Raw genomic sequence first — 16402 nt, forward strand, 5'->3', positions numbered from 1 at the left:
GTTCTACACCATTAAGTGCTGAACTCCTGCTGCTTCTATGACAGATCACTTTTCAGTATTCTACAAGGGGAGCCGTCTCTGATATTAACAGCGGGTCTTTGCTGTGGAACAAAGAATACGTCAGGGCAAGCATGAGACGGTTTGAATTTATAATATTTTAACATTGGGAAATAAAAAGAGCTGAAGTGGGTGTTTGTATACCCATTTTGAGATCTGTATTTCCAAAAAAAATGAAGGATTTTAAAAATAGTGTTAAGCAGTTTTGTGCCCAGGAATATAATTCATGGTTCCTAGCAAGGCAGTGGTGAGATAATCATTTGGTGAGGAGAGGGGGAAGATATAGGAGGGAATTCAGAATGAGACCAGCTTGTTATAGGCAGACTGTAGAAGAAAGAAAAATGATTCCATCAAAAGCATGAGTGATTGCCTCTAGTGAGGCACAGTAATGGACTAAATGACCTGAAGGTTTCTTCTTCTACTGTGGCTTTTTTGTTGTGAAGAGCACACCTCAAACAGATGCTTTTGTGAAAGGTTTTGTTGCCACTCTAAAAACCAGCCATATGCCCAGTAGCTCCCTCTTTTTCTCTGGCTGTATCCCAGCACCCTGTAACCAGAAGCGTAAGGCTCTTTGCCTAGTATCTTTTCCTTCCTACACTTGACACACATCTATCTTTCTCTGCATTTTCAAAACTCCCTGCTTTCTTTGCTCGTGTTGAAAGAACACTGAAATTGGCAAATCTTGTGCCTATTTACATGTGCAAATCAGTTTAAAACAGTGACTCACTAGCTGACAGTTTTGTTCTGCAGTGCTTTTAAACAGCAGCCATTGCGTAGAAGTGTGAACCCCTTTGAAACTGACTCCAGTACTGGAGTGCCTCCTAGACCACAGCATGCTATCATCTTGGCATGTGAGAACTTACAGTGTCCTGTGGCTGAAATATGCTGTCCATGCTCTTTTTGTCCTGATAGTTGTTTTCTGTCTCAAGACTTAATTTGTCCTTTGTGTATTTTATTTTAGCCTGGTTGTTCCTGTAGTGCTGTGTCATTTGTAACAACAGCTCTTGTCTGTTTTCACATTTTGAAGTTAGTTTTGTAGATGGTATGGTGATATGATGTTCATGGCACTGTGCCATGTGTTCATGTCAATGAGGGACTTGCCATTGGTGACTGATCATTACTGATAGCAGAGAATGTTGTTTCATTCTATTTAGCTCTAAGTCAGTCCATGTTCTATCTAAAGCTGCTTGGTTTGAAGAAAAATTGGTTCTGCTGGCGGGGGGGTGGGGTGGGGTGGGAATTATGTAGCTTTATTCAATGTGTATGTTCCCTCACCTCAAAGCCTCTTGGCTGGATTTTCTACTGCCCTGTCACAAACTCCATCAATCTCTTCAATTTCTTCAGAAGGAAGAGAGGATTTGCAGGTTAACCAGCTGGAAACTCAAATATGGATAAAACCAGACATACAGAAGACAGATGTGGACTTTTCAGAAATTCTTAATGCAATACAAGAAAGTAAGTTACTCCTCGGATGCAGAATTTGGTTTATGGTAGAAGAATCAGTTGAGGTGCATTGAGATTATAACCAAAAGAACATACGGAGTGATTAACTGAATGACAAGTATGTATTACTACAATCTCTGAGAAAGTTCAATGGGTTATTGAAGGCCTGTAAGAAATCTTTTACTGAGAAGTCATGGTAAGATTTGAATTATTATGTGCCTAAGGATTCCAGCAGTATGTATTTCCAATACAGAAACAATCAGAAGTAGAATCATAGAATCATAGAATAGTTAGGGTTGGAAAGGACCTTAAGATCATCTAGTTCCAACCCCCCTGCCATGGGCAGGGACACCTCACACTAAACCATGCCACCCAAGGCTTCATGCAACCTGGTCTTTAACATTGCCAGGGATGGAGCATTCACAACCTCCCTGGGCAACCCATTCCAGTGCCTCACCACCCTAACAGGAAAGAATTTCTTCCTTATACCCAATCTAAACTTCCCCTGTTTAAGTTTTAACCCATTACCGCTTGTCCTTTCACTACAGTCCCTATTGGCACCCTTCAGATACTGGAAGGCTGCTATGAGGTCTCCATGCAGCCTTCTCTTCTCCAGGCTGAACAGCCCCAGCTTCCTCAGCATGTCTTCAAACAGGAGGTGCTTCAGTCCCCTGATCATCCTCGTGGCCCTCCTCTGGACTTTTTCCAACAGTTCCATGTCCTTTCTATGTTTAAGACACCAGAACTGCACACAATACTCCAGGTGAGGTCTCACGAGAGCAGAGTAGAGGGGCAGGATCACCTCTTTCCACCTGCTGGTCAAACTAAGATTCCTGTTACTTTAATCCATTTTTTGCACTCTTGAATATCTGTGTGAACTAATAACACCAAGCAAATGCTACAGTCTGGGATCTAAGACTGGATTTGAAATTCCAGCTGTTTAGATACATTCATATTTTTGCAGCTGGAAATTATTGGGAGTAGAAGCGTCACAACTGAATGTCTGCATGTCTTAGATACAAGTGAAAATAGATGGTTTTACACAGTATCTATGACTGGTGTGGACTAAGAATTGGTAGGTCCACCCTTTTTAAATCCAACTGCAGAATAAACTGAAGACTTGTGCTGGAAGAATTACTACTGTTAATTCAGTGGAAGACACACACCCCCTACTCAAAACTGATGCAACTCTGGAATCCAAAAGATTCTGTAATTTCAGAGGAAATTTTCCATAGTAGATTGAAAAATTTTATGCAGGCCAAGAATCAAAATGCATGATACGGCTTTCTGGTTTCCTTCTTTTCCAGTTTTATTTTAATCTGGGTGTTTCGTGTAGCAATTTTCTAAAGGGAGAAACAGCAATTTATATTCTTGAATGACAAAAGATGTATAAGAACATATAAACCCCTGCAATCCACCCTATTTTTGCCATATGAATAAGGAACAATACAGTGTTAGCATCAGGTTGTTTGGTGGTGGTATTAGTTTGGGGGTGTAAGGAAAACTCTCAAATTAGCATGATGACAGGGGTAATTGAATCAACTTGTTATTTAAGCTGTAGGTTTAGGGTCAACCCTGTGTTTTGTAACTTTAAAAGCTTTTCCTATCAGGAAATCTTAATATAAGATTTTACCTTCTCCTCTATTCTCTGCAACTCCACAGCCCAGACATAGGCCTGGGTGCCACTGGGATGTGAACCAGAGAGGCTGAAAAGGCACTATTGTCTTTCAGAGGCTGAATAGACAAGATAGCTAAACAAGGATGAGAAAATTCAAGTTGGGAAGAACCCATTTTGGCATACAGGAAACAGTTATCTTCTCCATTTCAAGCATATGTCTGAGGAGAATAAAAATGGATGATTTGTTTAAAACTAGAAGACATCCAGATTAGATTTATTAATGGTGTTTGTCCAAAACAGCTTCTTTTTTAAAAATGACCATATCTCAACTTCCCTTGGTATTGCATCATATCTCAGTGTCATACACTCTGATTATATCCCAGTGAAGAATAACCCCAAATTTTCATTCAACAGGCCATAGGTTTGCTTATAATCTCAAATGTTAAACTTCTAGATAAAACCCCTAGTTTCTTTCAAAAGTAGGCTAATTTTCTGTGGTCATAAAGAAGGCATTCATCTAACTTGAACATAGGGGTTTGCAGTGAAGGTATCAAGATTTGAACTTATTGTCAAAGCTCCCTTTGTGATGAACAAAGGTAACTAGCAAGTCTACGGCATGTCTCATTTTAAAGTAGGTGTTTCATCTAGAGTAGATGACCTACAAGTTGGAAGTGGCCATTTGCCTCTGTTGCCTGTACACAGAATTTAGGGAGATAAACTAATGTGAACCAGGACCATAACTTAGACACAAACAACCACACTGCAGTTGTGGTAATGTGGGTGATTCCTACCCTAAGTAAAACAAATATTTGCAAGTGATTAATGGATATAAACTGAATAGAATTAGGCTCCCAAACAGTTTTAGCAATTTGAATACAATACCAAACCTAAATAGCATTAAATAGTATTTTAAGAACTGATACTTTGAGTTATAGATTATTATTCAAGCCATTGTACAGTTTTTGCAGCCTTGGGTACTGTTCTTAATTTATCCAGACCAGATGCAGTTGCTGTTGGGAAGTTCATCTCTATGTACCTCAGTTATATTTTCTTCTGGAAAGACAAAAGGATTGATATGACTGTACAACCTAGTTTGCAAAATCTTGGTATGGGTCTACGGCAGTGTCTTGTCACCTGCGTCTGTTCTGAATATCAAATACTTAGGATAAACATGCCTAAATACTCTTTTCTAGAGTGGTTGCTCTGAATAATCATTTTATTCCCAGATTTTTGTTAGCATTGAATGAAAATTTTAAAAGGCTAATAAAGCTTTTAAAGACTACATTCTTTTCTTGCTAATGTGAGTTTCCTTAGTATTTCCCTATTCAGGAGGCGCCTTATGCAACTTTAGCTAGCTGATATGTAGAATCGTAGAATCATAGAATGGTTAGGGTTGGAAAGGAGCTTAAGATCATCTAGTTCCAAGCCCCTGCCATGGGCAGGGATGCCTCACTCTAGACCATGTCACCCAAGGCTTTGTCCAGCCTGGCCTTGAATACTGCCAGGGATGGAACATTTACCACTTCTTCGGGCAGCCTATGCCAGCACCTCACCACTTTTGATATAGCCCAGGATACGATTGGCTTTCTGGGCTGCTAGTACACACTGCTGACACATGTTCAGTTTCTCATCAACCAGATGTTGCTTACTCACAAGCCTGCACCTGTGCCACCACCCCAGCCAGGAGCAGAGTAGCTGCAGGGCACTGGGGACAGCTGTGGTCCTGGTCACCAGGTACCTCCATGGTGCTGTGGAGCCATGGCCAGACAGAGCAGGGCTGGGAGGAGGTTGAGAGCAACCCTTCTCTGTTATTAGTGGAGCAGCATCTGGTGCTGGGCAGGGCTGAAATTGTCCTAGGACCTGGGCAGTCCAGGCAGAGACAGTCAGGCCTGGGATGCCCTGAGGGACATGGCAAAAGCTAGCAAAGGCTTTCATGCTTTTTTTCCTAGGTATTACACTGACAAGATGGACTTCTTGTGGAAAAGCAATAGATAGCGTTATTAAAACAAAACCAAAAGACAAAGTGATCAGATCTTGAACTTTTTTCATGCATTTTTATAGTTTGCTTAAGCATATGAAACTTGCCATTGCAGTAAAGGTAAAATTGTAAGAAATCTGTGGCTTTTTAGAATGTTTTTTAAAATCCACTTTACATTGACTCTCACTAGATTTAACAGAAAATAATTTGATTCTCTCATTTTCATTCCCACAATCTGGAAGCCAGAAATCAGTGAGCTTCCCAAGGCAGAGCTGTTGATCCACTGTGTAGTTACTGAATTTTGCATTTGACATGATTAAAAGTTCTGGGCTGTGTGGCATCTGTAGGAAAGCCTCTTTGGAGTAAAGATTGGTGAATTGTATCTGCCAGACTTACTGAGTGCAGAAAAATGTTTGTAACAATTAGTTCAAGTGAGTGCTGTAAAAACATAGCATGCTGTACAACAAGATGCAGAAAGCTTGATTTTTCATACTCAAGGTATTCTGCTTTGCAAGTCTCTGCTAAATATATTTTCTATTCAGTATTTTTATTATACTTTTCTTATCTTATTCTCCAATATTGGTGCTTTTAAACCAAATAATTTTTCCACCACTATTAATACGTAGAAATTCCAGTAAGAATTTTTAAGGAAATTCATTTTTTACTGTTACTGATAGCCCTAAAAGACTCCAAAGAGCAGTTTCTGAATATTGATCTTCAGCTTTGCCCAAAGCTGGGATATGCTTGATGGCATGGTGTGGCAATTAGTAATAAAATGACAAATAATGAACAGAAACATGATCTCTGGGCATGCTTCCATATTGCCACAAGATGTTGTAGTCAGGTACCATTTCTAAATGAAAATTCTTAATTTTAGGCACCTCAGTTTTTGAGCATCCATCTTCAGAAAGTTACAGGAGTTATCTTATCTTTGAGTCCTACCTAAATCAGCTTCTTGGTCCAAAGTGGATTGTAGACCCACTGAAATTATGTGTGGACCTTCACTCAGAACTTCCCAGCATACAGTTTTCAGAATATGTGGTTCTACTCTATTTGGGATGAAAATATCTGTATATCCATGTTTTTTCAAAATCCTCAAGGGATTCTGAATTATCAAGTCTTTCAATGTTTTTCCACAAAATAGAATATGAAGGGGAGAAAAGAACTTGCATATTTAAGCTGATCTAAATCCAGGGGTAATTCTTAATATCTCCTGTAGCAATATACATGATGCTATGTATTCCTGTTAAATTTCACTGCTTAGAAAGACATAATTATACACTAGAACCAGTCTGTCTCCAGAATATATACGATAAAATTATCATATATCATTCTGTTAAGATCATTTATGGATATATGCATATCATGATCTGAAGGAACAGAAAAGCTGGAGCCCTGGTTATTCCTTTTGGCTGTGTAGGTGTTCATGTCCAGTGGAGTGGCTGAGCTTGCTATAGGCAGCAGGAGAGTTGGCTGGGAAGTACCACCAACCTTATTAAAGGAAACAGGATTTGGTTTTATATTTACTTATTTATATTTGCAGAACAGCATTTTAATAATTTTTTTTCTAAGTAGTCAATGAGATTTGGGATGGAAAATGGTGTCGGCAAATGTTAGGTCTCCATGTTTAGTGGCAGTGGCTGCAATACTAAGAGTGTATTGTCAAAAATATACACAGCACCGCAATTGTGTAAAAAAAAAAACTGCGTAAAGAACTCAACTTTCTCACCAGAAAAAAGGTGACAGACATCTATAATGCTGATGACGTAGTTAGGCATATCTCTGTACTAGTTAACTTGCTTGCTGAAGCTAGCAACCAGAATGCCAATTGCCTCTGTACTTCTGACTGAAGCAGTTTCCTACTACAGGCAATCTGGACAGGTCTTGTAGCTAATTTCACTAATGCTGTGATTCACTGCTTCCACAACTTCTAGTAACTGCTGAGATGGGTTGGATTTTAATGTGACGTTGAAATAAGATTTTTTGCTCCTCACAAGTCGTCAGAATAATTTAGTAATTCTCTGCTTGAAACCCTTGGACGCATTCACTCTCTTTCACACCAAACTGTGTACTGCCAAACACTGACTTAACCATATTTTGCAACCTAAAGCATTACTGGCACTTCAGGAAGCAGCAATTCTAATGCCTCAAAGGCATCACCTTAATTGCCAAGGCAGTCTTAATGGCAGGTAAAAGCTAATTCTAATTCCCTTCAGCATAGCATGCAGGCAAAACTTTCATTTTTACATCTTCTATTGCCTCTGCAACAGATACATATCATGCATAATCTTCAGAAAGCTTCACAATTTAGTTGGTTGTTTTCAGACTATATTGAGGTGTTGATCATATACAGGATCATGTGTTGCTGTCATGGAGGCATTCTGCTAGTTTTAAAGTGAAAAACTCCATCCTGGATGTTTGTCTGCAATGGTATTCCAGCACTTTTCACAAAATTAAGATCATATAGAATAGTTAGGGTTGGAAAGGACCTTAAGATCATCAGGTTCCAATCCCCCTGCCATGTGCAGGGACACCTCACACTAAACCATGTCACCCAAGGCTCCATCCAACCTGGCCTTGAACACCGCCAGGTATGGAGCATTCACAACTTCCCTGGGCAGCCCATTTCAGTGCCTCACCACCCTCACAGATAAGTAAAATAAATGGACTGCTGGTAGAAACAGCCTTAAAATGGCAAGAGTAAATTGATAACTGAAAAAAAAAAAAAAAGGCGGTTTAGACCTCCGATCTGTTCACAGACTATGACGTTACACATCATTTAAAAGAGAATAAAGCGGGTGAATCTATTACTACCAATAACTCTATAAAAGCTGGTTGGGATCCTGCAGAATAGAGGGTGCTGTCTAAAACTGATGAATTATGATATGAAGTGTTAAGTAGGGATTAAATATTGTGCAATACTAATACTGAGATACAAAGAATGATAGTTACTAAACACAAGGAGTACTATGTTATCCCAAAACCTGTTAATTTGGTGCAGTATTCCTTATTGTTATGCTGTCTACATGGAAAAAAAATACTGTTACAAGTATTAAAACTCAGAATCTCTATTAAAAATTATGTTGTTTAGGTTAGCTCATTTGCCTAACAGCTTGATTTGTTGTGAAGACCTTTCTGTTGTTTCTGAATTTTTTAGTGGCTTTCTAAGCAAAAGTATTGTAACCAAAAATACAATTTATGTCTTTAACATTGTCCTTATTTTATGCATAAAAATGAAGAAAAAGGGTTCTTGAATATCTTGATAGGGTTTTCTTTTTTTATCTAACTACAGCTGTAATAACATATTTAAGATACTGTAGAAGATGTACAAAAAGGGAGCAAGCTTATCCCTGTGTTCATGATTGATAGGAAAAGAATAATATATTTAAATTGCCGCATAGGTACATATTCAGGACAAATATTATGAAGAAAATTTTCTCCTGCTTCTTATATTGAAAAATAGGCCACCTGCAGAGACTGTGGAGTCAATAGCATCAGAGATGTTTTAAAAAGGTTTCTTAAACTTAGCTATAGCCCCTGAAGAAGGGAAAGGTGAAAAGGAGGTCACAAAATGCTCCTGATGGTTGGCAACAGCTAATGGCTGTTAATTTCTGGCAGCTATTTGGTCTCTCCACAGCAGAGGGATGGATTTTTAGTTAGAAATGGAACTAAGATGCCACCAGCAATTAGAGATTTTTGTCTGTTCCCTGTTAATATAAATTCTTGTCCACAGGAATTGCAACTGCCTGTCACTAAGTTAAGGAGGCTGCAAAAGGATAAGAAGGTTATTGCACAAAAGAATGATTCCAAAAGTCATTTGAGTTTGCGAAAATGTGTGAGGAATAGTATGTTACACACACTTTTGTCAAAAATAATAGGTATTTGATCCTACTCTGGTCAGGGGAAGAGGCTCAGTAGCTGGCTTTTGGGGGTCCCTTCAAACAGTTGCAACTCTGTGGTCATAATTCTGAATTTTGCTAATAAAACATGATGTTGGAGAGATGAAGTCCGTCCACAGCTGAAGTCTGATCCTCAGCCAACACACCTTTCTTCTCCTCACACACATCTCTTCATTACCTTTTTGCACCAGATGTGCAGCAGTGTATGGGGTGCAAAGGTGGACCTTGCTGCCTGCAGCCTGCACACCCTGTGTCTCTCATCCAACAGCCGGTTGGCCTGTATGTGGGACTGTAGACTTGCACAGCAGTGCTGCCCACAGCTTCTCATTGCCTCCTTGCTCAGCAGAGCAAGGAATATCACCCTAAAGCTAACGCTGCTCTTATCTGGAGTACGGTGCCATCCTTTAACTCATTCCTTCTTCTATTTTTGGGTTTAATTAGAGTAAAATTATCACATGACCTGGCATTGCATGAAAGTGGAGGAAATTCAACTCATTTACTAAAGCAGGTATCTCCCTTCAGGGCACCACTGTGGCCTGGGGTTCCCCATGAGGGTAGCAAAGCAGGGCCTGGCAGCCTCGGTCTGTCCCACTTCCTGAGCCAGGGGGGATGCTCAGGAAGTGGGACACTAGACCACGTCCCTAAGTGCCACGTCTATATGTCTTTTAAATACTTCCAGGGACAGTGACTCCACCAGTTCCCTGGGCAGCCTGTTCCAATGCTTGACAATCCTTTTGGTGAAGAAATTATTCCTAATATCCAGTCTAAACCTCCTCTGGCACAGCTTGAGGATACTTCCTCTTGTCCTATCCCTTGCTACTTGAGAGAAGAGACCGATCCTACCTCCCTCCATCCTCCTTTCAGGTAGCTGTAGAGAGCGATAAGGTCCCCCCAAGCCTTCTCTTCTCCAGGCTAAACAAAGTTCCCTCAGCCATTCCTCATCAGACTTGTGCTCCAGGCCCTTCACTAGCTCTGTTGCCCTTCTCTAGAGATGGTCCAGTGCTTCCACCTCTTCCTTGTAGTGGTTTGATGCATGACCTGGGGTTGTGCAGGAGGTAGATCTGAATGTGCCAGATTTATATGCATCAAAACATGCCAAACCTTGCACAGACAAACTTCTTCCCAGCCTTATTTACTTAATGTGTTTCAAGTAACAGTATTTATTTGACATCTGCCTCTGGCTGCCCCACATATCAGTATGACTTCTAACTTGATACTTTGTGCACTAGGTTAAAAATATATTTCTTAATAAAGTAAGAAATTTTCAGAGACCATACTAATCCAGAAGGTAATTGCTTAAGCCTCTTAGCCCAAGAGATGCTGAGGAGATACTAATGTATCAAGAAGATTGCCTATTTGTCATCAGAGAGGTGATGTGGTATCCTAGATCTTAAAGTGTCTCACTGGTGAAAAAAGCAGTCTGCCAATGTGCATCAGATTTTAAACTTACACAGTATATACTTACACCAGAACTAAAAAGTGTGATTGCTGATGGTGTTAAAATGGCTGTCTTTATTTGGTTCAATGGTGATTTGAATGTATATTTTTATTTTTGTTTTTAGTAGCTAAGGATGTCAACATTTTTTTTGATGAGTTAGAAAGTGTGAACAGCCCTTCCAAAGATGATGACTCCTTGCTTCACCACGGTAACTTGACCAGTACCTCTGATGATGCCAGCAGGTTGGAAGTTGTGGGAGAGGTAAGAATTATTAATGTAATAATTATTCATGTCCATTACAGAAAAGGACGTTTGATTTTTGTAATTTGATTTTTTTTAATTGCATTAAATTAAAATGAATACTTACTTATTGCAAGTCAGCTCGTGTCTCACCTTTCCCATGGTTGCTGGTTTTCCATTATAATGCTGAAATATAAAACATCTCAAGTTAAAAGGAGGTTTTATTGATTTCATGTGCCCCCAGTGTAAGGCCTGTGCATGCCTTTGCTGTCTGCTTGTTTTTTGAAACATCCAAGACTAATGCTTCACTGCTTCTGAAAATAAATGAAAGGTTTTCCCTATGTTAATCATTTGGGAGGAAGGAGGTTAATTTATCATAAAACTCATAAGAAGCATTGGGTGTCAGGTATGAGACACATTCCCTTCCAGTGAAGAACAAATGACCTGATGGTGCACAAGGGTAATTCAGAGAACATACCAGAGAGGAATCATTCAGCACATCATCCCTTTTAAATCTTACCTTAAAGCAAACAAAGCATCGTAGATCCATGGTGGAAATTTGTGCCTAAATTCCTTTTTGTGTCCTTTGTGGAGAAAGGAACATGATACCTTTAACTTTGCTATCTCTTCAGGGAGTGGAGACACCAGGGACTTTTCTTTTTTCCCCCACATCAGGCATGCAGCTGTATCCAGACTACTCACTGGGGTGCTTTGATTTTATCTGCAATCTGTGCCTGGGGATTTTTTTGGCAGAGGGCTGACTGGCAGAACTGAAAAGGACCATACTGACAATGAAAACCCATGGGAAACCATAAGATATGGCTGAAACCCCTACCCTGACCCTGCTTGTTTACTAGTTCAGAAAAAGTTTAGATGATGTAATTACAGATTATGCGCTTTTCAGGATCTGGAGGGTTTTGTGGTGCAAGCTTTTATGTGAAACACTGCTGAGAATTTCACATAAGAACTACTGAGGAAAGAGTCAGAGATTTTTCTTGTGCTAGAAATTCGGCCCACTGAGAACTGTGCTCCTAGAATGTTTAGACAGATAATTAAAGCAGTAAAATTCAGAGCACTAGAGATATGTTTGACCTTGCTCACAATTTATCTTCACCTTAACTCATTGCTCTTTCCCAGCTTCCTGTACAGTTTGCAGAGGGCTCTCTTTGCCTTTTTGATCTATAATAGGTTAATCTGACACGATATTCCTGTGTTACATTTTGGGATCATGTACCGTATGGTCTTTAACAAAATGGCACAGGTGAAAGATACATGATCTTTGCAAGTTTAAGAGGAAGATGGTCAGAAACTGAACGGTATAGAGCAATATATGTGCTGTTAATTTAGCAATCCTGGAAAAAAAAAATACTGCAAAACCTTTTTCCACCTCTTTGCTGTCTTCTTTGGGGTTTTTTTAAGTGAAAGGGAAAATGTCTGAGGAATAATTTTCCTAGTTGAACAGATTCATCTTTTTTCCCTGCACGGCCTTAACTGAGGAATATAGTAGTGTAGGTCATTTATATGTATGGGGGCAGAGGGAAGGGGGAGAAGAAAATTGAAATTCCTAACGGGAGCTGAAGGATGCTGTAGCCTACAAAAAAAAAAAAAAAAAACAAACAAAAAAAACAACAAAACACCAAAATAGTTCAAAGTACTTGGTCCCTGCTTAATTTCTGAAGGAAAAGATACACTGTTTAGATGTTGTTTGGGTTGTATGGGTAATATGGGAGCACAACTGTATAGCGGTAGGGTGAACTCTGAAGCTTCAAGATTCCTTTCAGTCTTTCAGTTTAGTTTAGTAGCTGTAAGAGCCTGTAGATTCCCCTTAATGTCATCAGGACAGGGGATCTGACACCACTGAAACTCTCTCTCTGAATATGTTGTTGTTTGGTTTTGTTTTGAAGATAACATTGCAGCAGAATAGTTTCATGTGATTTCTAGCTGAATTTGTTAAAATTAATTTACAATTGAAAAAAAAAGAAATAGCAAGGACATACCTAAGGTTTCTTATCACCTTTGTTTAGCTGACAAGTTGAAAAATTGTTTACTTCAACCTTTAGTTGTTCATGCTCAACCAGAAAAACAATGAAGACTTTATGCATGGAACTTTATCAACAGTTCTTTAACAGATGCAGAGCCAGATTGAGATTCAGCTTGTACTTTGGCTAAAGATGTTTTTTGTTGTTGTTGTTCCATTCAAACACAGTGACAGTTTGAGCAACTTGAAAATCACATTTCCCTTTGTGTGCATTGATTGAAATACTTTTAACCTGTGTCAATGTAACAATTAGGTATACACTTTACAATTTAAATCCAGGGGCATATTATCACTAAAATATTGCATTACTTTCACTGAAGTTTCATTTTCTAATAAATGGAGTGGCAGCAGAAAGAAAGTAAAAATTAAAATTATTTAGGAGCTATATTCTAGGTTATGCATCTGTTCTGCCTTTCTTTCTATGGAGTAGTAACTAAGTGTTCTTTATCCAAACAAGGGAGAATGGTGGGGCTGGGACAAAATTTGACTTCTTCTTAAATGAGTTTTTATGGCCCATACTTGACATTCCAGCTAATGTAGGTAGTTTTGAAATTAAAATTGTAAGAGTCAATCCCACAGTCTTCATTGTAAACAGACAATTCTCTTGATATTTGGAGGCAGTGTTGTTAACATTATGCGCAATATAGTTTGTTTTAACTATGTGTTTTATAAATTGCAACTTTCATTGAGGATTATGGCAGGAAAATGAATACATTAATGTTGCAAAATAAGAATTGTGACATTCTTTATAGCATTTATAATAGCTTGTGCCATTTCAGATGTTTTCCTGTGTGTATTTACAAGAATACAAACTAGCTACATAATTTTTTTTCACCAAATCCTTGTCATCAATGATCAGGATGGATATGGAAAGAGATTATGTATGATTTCAGAGGAAACTACAAATCTGTTGCTTCCTAACTTGTGAGCACTTGATTTTTCAGCCTAGATGATTTCATTACTTGAGAAGTTCAATGTAATTAAATATATTATGGTGTCAAGAAAAATAAAACAACCAGTGAAGATACATGAAAAAAAAAAAAAAGTTGCAGTTTCATCAAAATTACAATCTAAATGGGAAAAGGGATATTAGGAACAAAAGAACACAGAGAGAAAATACACTTGTTCTTTGATTAGAGCTGTGGCTTAAAAACTAGGTGGTTCTGGGTTCCTGTTTTTCTGCATAAATTCATAACATATTAACCCTCTCTACCAGCTGTGAAACTGCATGCAGGGGACTCTAATTTCAAGTAGTCACAAACAGGAAATGACAATCTTAGAATTCAAAGATCCTATCTTCGTTGAGCATCCATACTGATAATAACAAGGTACTGAAATTAGGAATGAAGAAAGAATTTAATCTGTTGTTACGCTAGTGAACATTAGAGTCCCTTCTGAATTATTTTCTTAAAGGCCTGCAGGTGAAGTTTCACATTTCCTTTATTTTCCTAATTACACTTTTGTTTAAAAGTTTATTGTCAATTCTCTATAGCTGCTAGTGTTATGAATCCTCTGATTTTTCATAGTGAAACATTTGGGTAAGCCCTTTAGCCTAAAGTTCTCCTAGTGTGTATGTGTGTATGAGTCATGTGTCTTTGAATGTTGATGGCTCCTAATTGTGGGTCTGAGAATATGAAAACTACTGCATTCCTTGGAAAAGAATTCCCAATGATTCAATTTCAAATACACATATTACAAATAAAGCTGCAAATATAGCCAGAAATAATAAACTTCTTGCGAAGATGAAGTCTTCCTGGTTCTTCCACTTCCTTACAGCATCCTTTTTCAGTTGAAGCAATGGAGATTTGTTGTACATGACTAGACCACTTTCCCACCAAAAACTGTAGTCAGACATGATTCTACACATATATGTGTATTTAATTAGTTCAGGAAAATTGAGTTTTGAAGTCATAACACAGGGAATCAAAATGCAGTGTCTGGAGAAGGGTCAGCAAAGCTCAAGGTAGGAGAAGAGTCTCTGTCTAGAATAGTGTAAGCCTGGAAGTCTGTGAACAGTGCAAAAGCCCTGCAGCTGGTATTTCCTGACACTGGGAGGCCAGGCCTTACTGTCTCTTTATCATGAGTTCTTGGAAGTCCAGGATCAGTCTATCAAGCTTCCTTACAGGCTATAACAGAAGACAACAGAAAAGGTTCCTTCTCAGAGGCTTACTAGTCTAGTAGGGTTTATCAGTCTGTTTTTGACATACTGTGTTCCTAAAATTAAAAGGACCTCCAACTAGAGATAAGGGTTGCTTTTTTGAACAAAAAATTACAATACTGTTGTTGGGAGTGCTTCACAGGTGCAAGAAAAAGTAGTTGTCTCAGGGTGTCATAGTTATAGAAGTCCTGCAAGTCAAATAACTCAGCTAAATCTCATAGATGCTCTTTAATATAAAATTCTACATCCACTGATGAGTCAGCGTAGGGCAACCCAATTTTCTTTAGAGAAAGATGAAATATAGGAAGCATAAAGAGCAAATCTATTTTTCCATTGGAGTCATTGTTGCATGCAGAGAAAGGCAGATTCCTTGTTGTACTCTCTAGATGGGTCTGTACTGACATTTTAGTTCAGATCAGGAGTGTATATTTGAAGCGAATCTCTCAGTTACCCCTACCCATGCTCTGTTTGCGTTCCAGGGCAGTGTTGGATTTTAAACCTGGATTTCTTCTGCATGCAAATAAATTGTGAGATGTAAGCACTATATAGTGTGGACAGCAGATCCTCAGCATAGGTTGTTTTGTTGTACAGATACTTTCCTATTACACCACTTTATTTGCTAAAATATATGCAGTGACTCTGAGACCTACAAAACAGGAAGGATGGCTCATCAGGAGGCTTAGAAATGAGAATGGGACCTCCAAGATGACCCACTGCCTCTAAATCTCCTATTGCACCCTTCCTTTATTTAAATAACCTTAAATACCTTTTTTGGGTCTTTTATGTCTTCTCAACATTGATTTTTTTTATAGAAAAAATAAACTGTGCTTCCTGAGCTGTTTTCATACTTAATGCTCCATGAAAAAATATTTCTATATTTGATAATATTATTTGTCAGCATGATATGCAGTCTAGATATAAATGGTTTGTTACTGTTATTTCCTTAGGGCTTAAATCTTTTTTCTTGCCTTCTTTTGCAGTTCAAAGAACTGTTCTACTATATCAAGTGTGCATTAAGCTGTGTCAGAAGTCAGGCACTGTAATAAAATAATCTTAGAAAAATTGCCCTTTCTGCTTTCAGTAAACTCTATATACCATGGGGATGGGACATTTGGGATGCTTTCATTGGTTTTTCCATTTAATCAAAATGCCTGCCAAGAATCAGGAAGATAGCTTACCCTACATTCTTTCAATGGGAACATCGGTGGGGGAAGGTTCTGTAAGAATAATGTGTACTAAGTTCACTTTTTGCAATTTAAATTCAGAAGCAGTTCTGCTATGGAGAAAGTATTTTGAGAATTACCTACTTTTTTTTTCCCTAAGATTTGACCATACATTATAAGACATGGCTATTTCTGGTACGAATGTTTAAGAAATTCTAGAAAAACTGAGAAATTAGCCTAACCCTCCCTTCAGGTTGGAGCTGGACTGATCTTGAGGCCCCTGAAGATCCCTGCTGACTACGTTACTCTGAGAGAAAGCTGCTCGTACCTATATGTCATTCACAGTGCACATTTTTTCTACAAAAAACTC

At 38.6% G+C, this 16402-nt stretch overlaps 1 protein-coding gene across 4 annotated transcripts in view; it reads left to right on the forward strand.

The window, feature by feature from the left end:
• LOC130607990 (anoctamin-4) overlaps positions 1-16402 on the forward strand; it is a 192781-nt gene that overhangs the window by 75108 nt on the left and 101271 nt on the right. For 3 of the 4 annotated variants that reach the window (XM_057425557.1, XM_057425566.1, XM_057425574.1), the window contains exons 3-4: positions 1402-1512; positions 10558-10694. In XM_057425557.1, coding sequence (XP_057281540.1) covers positions 1402-1512; positions 10558-10694 — 248 coding nt within the window. The remainder of the gene's footprint in view (positions 1-1401; positions 1513-10557; positions 10695-16402) is intronic. The other variant, XM_057425581.1, reaches the window with a different exon arrangement.

Source organism: Pezoporus wallicus, unplaced genomic scaffold, assembly GCF_028554395.1.
Source record: "Pezoporus wallicus isolate ANWC-B61680 ecotype Strahan unplaced genomic scaffold, APGP_CSIRO_Pwel_v1 scaffold_3294, whole genome shotgun sequence".
Taxonomy (NCBI): Eukaryota; Metazoa; Chordata; class Aves; order Psittaciformes; family Psittacidae; genus Pezoporus; species Pezoporus wallicus.